Source organism: Staurois parvus, unplaced genomic scaffold, assembly GCF_062004578.1.
Source record: "Staurois parvus isolate SC_StPar_1 unplaced genomic scaffold, SC_StPar_1.0 ptg000038l, whole genome shotgun sequence".
NCBI classification, from domain to species: Eukaryota; Metazoa; Chordata; class Amphibia; order Anura; family Ranidae; genus Staurois; species Staurois parvus.
Window position 1 is genome coordinate 910,056 of NW_028317834.1, and position 12,052 is coordinate 922,107.

General features: G+C 41.5%; 1 protein-coding gene across 1 annotated transcript in view; it reads right to left on the reverse strand.

The window, feature by feature from the left end:
* Positions 1-6,240: 6,240 nt before the first annotated feature.
* The window catches only part of LOC149470566 (uncharacterized), a 40,052-nt gene continuing 34,240 nt past the window's right edge, over positions 6,241-12,052 (reverse strand). The window contains exon 2 of the mRNA XM_089662360.1: positions 6,241-7,708. Within this exon, the coding sequence (XP_089518486.1) occupies positions 6,241-7,389 (1,149 nt within the window). The 5' untranslated portion in view covers positions 7,390-7,708. The remainder of the gene's footprint in view (positions 7,709-12,052) is intronic.

The window sequence follows — 12,052 nt, forward strand, 5'->3', positions numbered from 1 at the left end:
GGGTAAGTTAGCTAGACCAGCTAAACCAGCTGAAGACTATATTTAGGCATAGCTGGTTAGAAGTCTCTAGTATATGTCAAGGGTATTAGGAGGACTCATTATAGATTTACTATTACATTATGTATTTTAATAGTATCTGTGTGTATTTAGTATACGTTTCTAATATTGATACATATATAGATTAGTGATTATACATTGAAGTTATATTATCATTTAAATATGAATAGCTGAGGTTACATCATCGGCTTACAATATTATGTACATCGGCATCCATATGTTCCTGTCCATCAAAACCATTATGTGAGTGTCGTCCCCTCCCTTCTATGCCATACAAGGTATTACGAATCTCTCGCTATGACACACTCATTCTGCATATAAGGGACAGAGGACGGGAGCTCACACACACGCTAACACTGACACTCTGACACATACACATACATGTCTAGGACGTTCTGAGAAAACAACAGGTGCGTGCTGCAAGACAAATATCATCACTTCCATCTATTTCCGGCTTCTTCACAAAGTCTGGAAGGACAAGTAGAGCATGAGAAGGACAAGAACATGAAAGACAGAACAGCACATGGCCGGACTTCAATAACTAAAAATGGTGACTTTTTCTTTAAACTTCAGCTTGATATTTCTACAGTAGTTTTATCTACATGGAACTGTTCATGATACGCTTTACATTGTTATTTTACACCATTGTGTGATAGAATAAAATCACACTTTATTTTTATTTCAACGGCTCTTTCATTCATAATCGCCTCAAGACACTAAAAGGTATTATATGTGTCTAAAATCCAACAGGGGGTGGTAAAATATGAACCTGCAGCCACTTGCTGGTGATTTGGATTTTTAACAATGCTACAGATTTGTTATTTTTTGCGCATTCCCCACCACTATACAGCCGGGAGTGTGAGGACTTTAGTAAAGTCTGATTTCATGTGGAAGTGATACAAATGGCTGTGAATCCGCCTGTTACTTCCATGAACATTGCTGCAATGTGCCATGACCCCGCCACCGGACAGCAGAGCATGGTCCTGTCATGGTGGGTGTCACTGGGAAGGGTGGCGGGAACTCAGTGGACCTCCTGTACACAGACCAGGAAGTGACATGTATGACGTGGATGACATAACTTCCTGGACTGGAGCTGTCAAACTCCAGGATCAGTGCCGGGGGAAGCAGCTTATGGAAATTGGTCTGTGTTCCATCATCTGCAGTGGAGTAGACAGGAGACATCTACAGTCTAATATACCCCGGGGGTCTCCATAAAGAGAACCTGTCACCTATATGCCATCACATAGGAGGCTATTGGTCCCCTACATGATAGCAATACAAGTTATGGACAAAATAAATAAAGTTTTAAGCATAGAAAGAGACACATTTTTTTTAATAATGTAAAAATGTTAGAGTCACCCCTCCCCCCACACACACCTACAAAAACACGCACATTGGGGTGTATACATAGGAACACAGTGATCCACACACGTTACATATCAGCGCACACGCCGCAGGGAGAGCAATGATTGGAGCACCAGTGCTCCTGTGTAACTCTATACTGATGACCTGGAGGGGCTATTAAAGCGTTCCAAGTGCACACAGTGTTACGGCTTGACATGTTGGGAATCCCATTTCCTCGGCACAACCTCATCTTTTATATTTCACCAGAAAATAGGTCATGAATTGCATTTATGTGCTCAGAAATAAACGTTACTATATTGTTCCTGAAATGTTGCCTTTCATAAACTGTTGTGCTAATATCATGTAACATAGAAAATGACAACTCCCAACATTGTATTATATAGGGTGTCTGCTATCAAAGAATACATCAGATTTGGGGTTTAGTGATCTTCAGGAATAAAATGATTTTTAAAAGGTGTAAACAAAAATAAAAAAAAATGTAAAAATGTCCCCAGGGCTCCATGGACCCCTTCATTCCACGCCGTCTCCAGGAACCGGGAAACCACAGAGAAGCCAAGTGTCCTCTGACTTCCTCTCCAGGCTGGGATGTCACTCTGGTCGGGCGCCACCTACAGGGGAAGAAGCAGACTGCACCGACCTACATCTGCTCTATGCTTTGTCTGATCAGGATGGCGGCCATTTCCCCCTGAACACAGAGCGCCCTAAACACGAGGTAAACGTGGTGCAACATTGAGCCCCGTCCAGCTGTAGTGTAGACTTTGACAGGCTGCAGGCAGCGGGGCTGGACGCTGTACCTGTGCCTACCAGGTGTATTATAATGCCAGCATTGCACCCACAGGGGCCGGACCCCCCATGTACAAGGAGCCTAAGAGATACCATCAGCTTGTGTCCCATTCCACCAGACTCCTAGAACTGGAAGAGGACATTTTTGGGGGGATGTGTTGTAGAAGAACCCAGACCACGGTATTGTGCGGTGAAAATATCATCCAACTTTATTCATCATATATATGTGACACTTTAACAACAGAAGGAAAGAGATAGATTGTTTACATTTCAAGGATCTATTTATACCGTTTATATCATCTATGCTAAGAAACTGATTAACATATGCCACGCCCCTCATTAATATGAACCCCGCCCACTTATGTAACCCTCTAAACATCCAAATCCCTGTAACTTCCCATGAGACACTTTCATCTTTTATCCATAACAAGCTGATTGGGTACAAGAAAACCCCGAGCCCCTCCTGCTTATTCCCACACAACAAGTCCATGTCACCATCTACAAGGTGAGAGGACCTGAAGGAGAACAAGACCATGACCACCAGGACCATCGCCTGACTGAAGCCATGCTCACATTTCTTTCTAATGCTGCTTCTATGGTCTACTCAGATACAGATTTGGCAGATGTACATTCGTGTCTTCAAGGAGCTGATCAAACATGATCTGTGCTTGACTATCTTTTTTGGGGACCAGAGGTGACATTAGGGGTCTGATAGACCTCTTGTGTTTCTTTAAAGAGGATCTGTGACCAGCAATATGTTATCACATGCGAGGCTATTAACCCCCTATATGGCAATAATAAAGTTCAGAGAAAGAAAAGTGTAAAGTAACACACTGTAAATGAAAAAACACACAAAACACATTTTAAAGCCCCCAGTTCCCGTATACATGAGCAATTGCAAGGGTTGGGTGCGGTTATGTAGGAAAACATCAATCACACTACACATTGTACATATCTCTGCACACACCTTTGCCGACGACATACTACTTTTTCTAACAGACCCACATATCACGTTACCTTATTTGCTACACGATTTCAAATTATTTCAGTATTTGGCCAACTTGAAAATCAACTTTTCTAAATCCCAAGCTCTTAATGTCTCATTAACTCCAGACATGATTAGACAAGCAAAATCAAATTTTCCTTATACCTGGCAGTCTGAGGCTATCATTTATTTGGGAATCCAATTGCCAACCCACCTTACGGAACTCTATGCCAAAAATTTTTTGCCCCTCTTACGTGACATCACCAAAGACCTTCAGACATGGAATAAACCTTGGTTCTCCTGGTTTGGTAGAGCAGCTATACTTAAGATGAAAGTGCTCCCTAGAATACTATATCTACTGCAGATTATACCAATTCAATTACCAAACTTCTTCTTTAAATCATATAGAACGCTCTGTACCTCCTTTCTTTGGTATAATAAACGCCCAAGAATTATGTGATATCCAAGCTTTATTCCTATCTTAAAAGTGCCAATACATCTCAATCTCGGAAGACCTGTGAGGTCTGGATGAGTGATCTACAACTTCCAATCTCACCAGAGGACTGGGACCACATTTATGATCACATGCATAAAGGTTCCATATGTGTCTCTACACAAGAAAGCAACTATAAATTATTTTCCAGATGGTACAGAGTTCCGTCTGTGCTTCATAAATTTGATCCTAACGTTCTGGATTTATGCTGGAGATGTTACCAGGCAACAGGTACACTTCTACATATATGGTGGGAATGTCCGCTGCTACAGCCCTTCTGGAGAAAAGTTCTGGACATAATCGCACAAGTAACTACATACACCCTAGACTTTACCCCAGCACAATTCTTACTCCATCACTCCTCACTTCCTGTAAGGACTTATCGTAAGACGCTTGCCTTACATATGATAAACACGGCAAAGCAGTGTATTCCTGTTCATTGGCGATCAGACCATGTTCCCACCGTGCGAGAGTGGCTTCTTAGGATCGTCAGGATCGCGGAAATGGAGGAGCTGATCTCAGTGGCAAAGGAACACCCCGAGAGATTCAGGAAGACTTGGGCTTGTTGGACTCACTTCCAAACTACTAATACTTATCGTGGTTTAATGAAGGAATGAACAAGAAGACATTTGGAGATACGGAAAACCTTGAAAGCTTTCACCTCAGGAATAACTCCGTAGATGGAGTCTAACCGAACCGTATCCTAAATTAAAGATAGAATCTGTGTCAGTCTGGCCGTTGCTTATTGATGTGACTGGTTTGGTTGCACTTACTTAATCATAAACCCCACCCCCCCCTTTTTTTTCTCTCTTCCTTCCTCTCTTCCCTATATATTTGTTTTTTGTGCTCCCCCCTCACCCCATTATGATATTACTTTTCATATTCCTCTTCCATTTACGTGCTCTTTTCTTTTCTTTCTCTCACACCTTTTTCATACTCTATTTAATCATATATTTCATAAGGAACAGAGTATTCATACATGTACAGGTGTGACGGTTATCTACAAAACTAACCTACATTTTTCGGATACGGATACATTGGACGTATATACCTTGAAATGACACTTTTGTCTAACTCTTCACAGTCCTGTTATCCGAGATCTCCCTACACAGTGGACTAGTGTGCAGCGTACTTCTCTAAATCACATACTGTTATCATTATTTCTACTGTTACATATTATGCATCTGCTTTATTGTAGGACTTTGTTTCAGGATGATCTACAATTTAATTACATGTCTTGGTCCCGTCTGCATTACGGGAGAACATGTAAGAGGTACATTCGCGGACTGCGATCTGTATATGATTTGTTAAGCCTTTCATATTTCAATAAAACTTTTTTGGAATAAAAAAAAAAAATTCAAAACATTAACAATAACATATAAAGTCATTTATAACTCTGCACCAAATTACATCACCGATCTTGTCTCCAAATATCACCCAAACCGTACTCTCCGCTCCTCGCACAACCTCCTGCTCTCTAGCTCCCTTGTCTCCTCCTCCCATGCTCATCTCCAGGACTTCTCCAGAGCTTCCCCCATCCTCTGAAATGCTCTACCCCAATTTATCAGACTATCGCCTACTCTGCTAACTTTTAGGAGATCTCTGAAATCCTCTCTCTTCAGGGAAGCCTATCCTGCCCTCAGCTAATAATGGAATCTTCTACTCTTCCAACCAGTCCATCCCCCACAGTTAGTACCTTTTGTACCACTAGCCCCTCCCTCCTAGATTGTAAGCTCTGAGGAGCAGGGCCCTCCTATCCCTCTTGTATTTAACTGTATTGTTGCTGTATTGTCTCCCATTATATTGTAAAGCGCTGAGCAAACTGTTGGCGCTATATAAATCCTGTATAATAATAATAATGAGAGGAGATGAAATGTGGAAATAAGGCATTGATAATGGGAGAGGAGATGGAACATGTAATGGGAGGAGTGGACAAGGTGGGCTTAGCTGGAGACCTCAAGCCTGGCTGATGATGTATCAATAGTCAGAAGAACCTGGAATGGACTCTCCCACTGAGGCTTCAGAGACTTGGTAAGATGACAATAGACCCCATCCTAGTCTCTGGTACTGAGGCAGTGTTGGTCATGTATTAACTCAGGATCCAGAAATGAAGAAAATGCTTGGAAACACAACTCAGTTGGTGAATCATGAAAATGCATTGCATGTTCATTCAAAGCTTCATAAAAAAAGATAAAGATGAGAATCATGAGGGAAGCTGTTCAGTTATTGATGCTTATCTTAAAAAATTGTCAAAAGATAAAATATTGAAATCCCTTCTAGTTGTGTATTGATGGAGATAAGCACTAAACTCAGTTCATCCAATCATTACATTCCAGTTTGCTCAGATTTTAGTTTGTTTCTTTTAAAGTAACATTTTATCTTTTCCCTTCTTCTCTAGCTTGTGGGATGACATTGGAGATGTGAAACTAACTTGTGACACCTGAAACTTCTTTAATATCTCTTTTCTTCCAGAATTTAATCTATGCTGAGATTTGTGAATTCTCCGGTGATAGATTAGACCGGCATTAACTGTAAAAGTTTTGTCACATTGAGAGCATTAAAATGGCTTCTCTCCAGTGTGAATCCTCTGGTGTGTGATAAGATGTGACTTCTGTGTAAAAGCTTTATCACATTCAGAACACTGATATGACTTCTCTCCAGTGTGAATCCTCTGGTGTGTGATAAGATATGACTTCAGAGTAAAAGCTTTATCACATTCAGAACACTGATATGACTTCTCTCCAGTGTGAATCCTCTGGTGTCGGATAAGATATGACTTCTGTGTAAAAGCTTTATCACATTCAGAACACTGATATGGCTTCTCTCCAGTGTGAACAATCTGGTGAATGATAAGACTTGACTTCTGAGTAAAAGCTTTATCACATTCAGAACACTGATATGGCTTCTCTCCAGTGTGAATCCTCTGGTGTTTGATAAGATCTGACTTCTGTGTAAAAGCTTTATCACATTCAGAACACTGATATGACTTCTCTCCAGTGTGAATCCTCTGGTGTGTGATAAGATTTGACTTCACTGTAAAAGCTTTAACACATTCAGAACACTGATATGGCTTCTCTCCAGTGTGACTCCTCTGGTGTGTGATAAGATTTGATTTCAGAGTAAAAGCTTTATCACATTCAGAACACTGATATGACTTCTCTCCAGTGTGACTCCTCTGGTGTCTGATAAGATTTAACTTCACTGTAAAAGCTTTATCACATTCAGAACACTGATATGAATTCTCTCCAGTGTGACTCCTCTGGTGTATGATAAGATGTGACTTCAGAGTAAAAGCCTTATCACATTCAGAACACTGATATGGCTTAACTCCAGTGTGAACAATCTGGTGTTTGATAAGATGTGACTTCTCAGTAAAAGCTTTAACACATTCAGAACACTGATATGGCTTCTCTCCAGTGTGAATCCTCTGGTGTGTGTTAAGACTTGACTTCTGTGTAAAAGCTTTATCACATTCAGAACAATGATATGGCTTCTCTCCAGTGTGAACTCTTTGGTGTGTGATAAGATGTGACTTCACTGTAAAAGCTTTATCACATTCAGAACACTGATATGGCTTCTCTCCAGTGTGAACTCTTTGGTGTACTATAAGGTCATTCTCCCTTGTAAAAGTTTTGCCACATTCAGAACAATGATATGGCTTCCCTCCATTGGGAACCTTCTGGTGTGTGAAATATTTTCTCTCCATTGTAAAATCTCCAAACAAGAAGTAGTTTGAAATGACTCCTCTTATGTATACTTGGGTTGGACTTTAGTGTAAAGTAATTGTAACTTCCAGAACACAGAAATTCCTTTTCTCCTGTTGTCCTCTGAGGCTGGATCAATGTGGAAGAGGATCCAAACCATGACTTTTAGAACACAGATATGACTTGTATCCCGTGTGAATCCTCCAGTGAGCTGCAATAAAGACTTTCAGTCAATTAAGACACCCATGTGTTTTATTTTCTATGTGACTCAGCTGTATTCATGAAGACCAACATGACCGAAAACTAGATTCATCAATCCACCTATACAAAAAAAAAAAAAATTAAATTTAAAATTCTATATAAAGGGCTACATAAAGTTGCTTTCTATTTTTAATGTTCATTACTAAATATATCTTATGAATAGAAAGAATATGTACAGCATTATCTACAGTATTTTTATAATCAAATAGATTTTATTAAGAAAGTTTATAAGTGCGCACAGTATTCCCAACATTCAGCCCAGACAATGGAGTCATACATTCTCACGTATAGGCAGTTGTGGCACTGTTACAGATCATACAGAACAATAACTTGCTTTGTCTATGGTGTCACTTTTACCTTTTATAAACAAATGAACAGAGAAAAGAAGAAACAGCCTAGAACAATTCAGCTGTACACGGCAAGTAACTCCCCCCAGTACATACATAGATAGCTGACACCGATCAATGAGGCCCGTGTCTACAGGATCATACCCCAAGTATGGGTCTCCAATGTAGTCACCATTCAGTAGGATACAACTGGCTCGTTCTCCTTCTATGGGGCTAAAAAAGCTAAAGTTTTAAAAACCTATGATGTTAATGTGGAGATCACCTGCTCAATCCACTGTTGTCTGCTGGGAGTTTGAGATGATAGCCAAGATCGGGATATTTTTTATGGTCAAGCAGCCTCACTATTGCTATATGACTTGTAATAGGAGGAGGTGTAAATAATTCCTCCTCTATTGAGACCAAGAGGCACACCCGAGGAATATTGAACACCAACGTTATAATACTGGTCATAATGTTCCACTTTTTGAATAATTTTTGACATCTCCAAAACATGTATCAAATCCCCAACATCACCACTACAATTGGGGTCATAAGGGGAAATCCCTCCTTCCTAGCTGAACAAATAAGCTGGAGTCCTGAAAGCTCTATGCAAAAGAAATGACTGAGTTTCTGTGAAGAGGACAGAGAGATGAGAGGTATGGAGGTCACAATCACCTCCCACCACTCTCTCTTTTTTTCTCTGTTTCCCATTTATTTCTATAAGTCTTCAGTAAGAGTCAAAAGACTGGAATAAATATATGAGATATCATGCCTTTCCCACTGGTGCCATCTGAAGCCCATTAACAAGTGTGAGAGTGATGTGAAATCTGTATCTGATGGAAGTAGCAACCGATGGATGGGATCTAATGTGTCTACTAAGTCCCACCTGGTAAGATGTTGAAGTTGGGCAGCTATAATATATAGTCTAGCATTTGGTATTGCTAGGCCTCCTTGGTCTTCACCATGAAGTAGTGAGTTTGATTCTAGCTGATGGCTTCTTCTAAATGAGTTCCCCAAACTGGGAGTCTATACTGGAGAACCACTTACGAGGTGTCCACATGGGAGAATTGTGGAGTATATAGAGGAATTGTGGGGTCCATATCTTCTCTTGTTCATAGATTTTATTGGAAAGAGATAATAGTTTTACAAGGAGCTGATAACAATGTGATTGCAGGACTCACCAACAGTAAGTCAGAAGGGGTACAACCCTTAGAGGTAACGTACAGGTTGTAATTTGTACAGTACAAATAATATCTGCATACATTAAAGTGGAGTTCCAGTGAAAATAAAAAAAATAAAAGTCAGCAGCTACAAAAACTGTAGCTGCTGACTTTTAAAAGACAGGCACTTACCTGTCCCTCGATCTCGTGGTGTCCTCCCCGCAGCCCGTTTCACTGGCCGCCCTGTGTTGCCAGTGCCGGCATCTTCAGTGTGGGAACCCAGCTGTGACAGCTTGCGGCTTTACATCCGGGTGCCCACTGAGCATGTGCGAGTATCTCTGTGCTTTGTGAATGGTCCTGTAGTCTTCTAGGACCTTTCATGTGTCCCAGAACACTACAGGGAGGGAGGGGGGAGGACAACTTCCACTTCTGATCACCTAGGTGATTGCAGCAGAAGTGGGAGCGGGTACCTGTTAATTTCGGTTACCCCCCTCCAAAAGGTGCCAGTGGGGTCCTTAACCACTTGCCTACCAGGCACTTATACCCCCTTCCTTACCAGGCCAAATTTTCAACTTTCAGCTTTGCCACACTTTAAATGACAATTGCGCGGTCATGCAACATTGTACTCATTTTATCATTTTTTTGACACAAATAGAGCTTTCTTTTGGTGGTCTTTACTCCCCGCTGGGTGTTTTATTTTATGTGCTATAAAAAAAAAAAGAGCAAAAAATGTAAAAAAAAAAGTTTCTTTGTTTCTATAACATTTTGCAAACAGGTAATTTTTCTCCTTCACTGATGTGCACTGATAGGCGGCACTGATAGGCAACACTGATAGGCAACACTGATGGTCACTGATAGGCAGCACTAATGAGGTGGTACTGATAGGTGGCACTGATGATGGGTACTGATAGTTGTCACTGATTGGCAGCACTGCTGGGCACTGACGGGCGGCACTGCTGGGCGGCACTGGTGGGCAAAGGTGGGTGGCACTGCTGGGCACTTGTGGGCAGAACTGGTGGGTGGCGCTGCTGGGCACCAATCCTCAGGTCACTGATCATAAGTGCCCTGATGATCCCTCCTCTGACAACTGCTGGCAGTACCTTCCTCATGGTCTGACAGTGTGAGGAAAGTGCAGTCGAGAACCGGAAACTGCAACTCCGATGACCAGCGTGTCATAGGACACAGCGATCATGGAGATCACCAGGTTCATGCCCCCGGGGGCATGCAGGAGAGCGCATTCTGGGAGGACATCATATGAGATTTCTACATGGCAAATAATTTCCTAGCAGGTGTAGTAGAGTAATAGAAATCCAACAGACCCAACAGTCATGACATGCATGCTGCTGATTCTGTGTCATTTAATCACTCATTGAAAGGGGCGTGTTCACAATAATAGCAGTGTGGAGTTCTATTAGTGAGGTCATTCATTCTTTGATAAACAGGTGGCAATTATTGCCCTTATTTAAGGAAGGAAGGCAGCAAATGTTGGACATGCTGGTTACAGTGCATTTCTCTCTGAAATTCTAAGGAAAATGGGTTGTTCCAGACATTGTTCAGAAGAACTGCGTACCTTGATTAAAAAGTTGATTGGAGAGGGGAAAACATATAAAGAAGTGCAGAAAATGATCGGCTGCTCAGCTAAAATGATGGCAAATGCTTTAAAATGGCAACCAAAACCTGAAAGACGAGGAAGAAAGCGAAAAACTACCATTGGAATGGATAGAAGAATAGCCAAAATGGGGTGGACTCAGCCAACAATCAGCTCCAGGAAGATGAAAGAAGGTGTGACGTTCCCTGTGAGGACTGTTACAATTAGAAGACGCCGATGTGAAGCCAAGCTATCTGCAAGAAGTCCCCGCAAAGTCCCACTGTTGGGAAAAAGACGTGTGCTGAAGAGGTTACAATCTGCCAAAGAGCACATTGACTGGCCTAAAGAGAAATGGCGCAACATTTTGTGGACTGATGGAAGTAAGATTGTTCTTTTTGGGTCTAGTGGGCGGAGACAGTTTGTCAGACGACCCCCAAACACTGAATTCAAGCCACAGTACACTGTGAAGACCGTGAAGCATGGTGGTGCAAGCATCATGATATGGGGGTGTTTCTCATACTACGGTGTTGGGCCTATTTATCGCATACCAGGGATCATGGATCAGTTTGAATACATCAGAATACTTGAAGAGGTCATGCTGCCTTATGCTGAAGAGGAAATGCCCTTGAAATGGATGTTCCAACAAGACAACAACCCAAACACACCAGTAAACATGCAACATCTTGGTTCCAGACCAACAAGATGGACGTTATGGAGTGGCCAGCCCAATCCCCGGATCTTCATCCAATAGAAAACTTGTGGGGTGACATCAAAAATGCAGTTTCTGAGGCAAAACCAAGAAATAGAGAAGAACTGTGGAATGTGGTCCAATCATCCTGGGCTGGAATACCTGATCACAGGGGCCAGAAGTTGGGTGACTCCATGCAACACAGATGTACAGCAGTTCTCAGAAACAGTGCGACTACAACCAAATATTCATGAAGTCATTCAAAGGAAAGCAAAATCTTCAAACATTTCTCAGTTTATATATTTTTTTAGAGGAACAACACAAATTTGATGTAGTTTTCTTCATGTTGTGATTTGGAATAGAATGTGTCGTGTTCCCAATGCATTTGTGTGGATGGAAATAAAAGCTATTAGAAGGATTTTCATCTTTAGTCACTTTTTCCAACACACTGCTATTATTTTGAACACAACTGTATATGGTATGAAGTGTAAGGTGGTGGAGCTGGTAGCTGTGTATATAAAGGTGGAAATCAAACCTCTGACATGGGGGTCACATTTACATATGTTATGTGACAGTAGGCAGGTGAAATCACCTGGTTGCGATAGGAGTCCCAGAGTGACTGGTCCAGCCCCATAGTGTTGG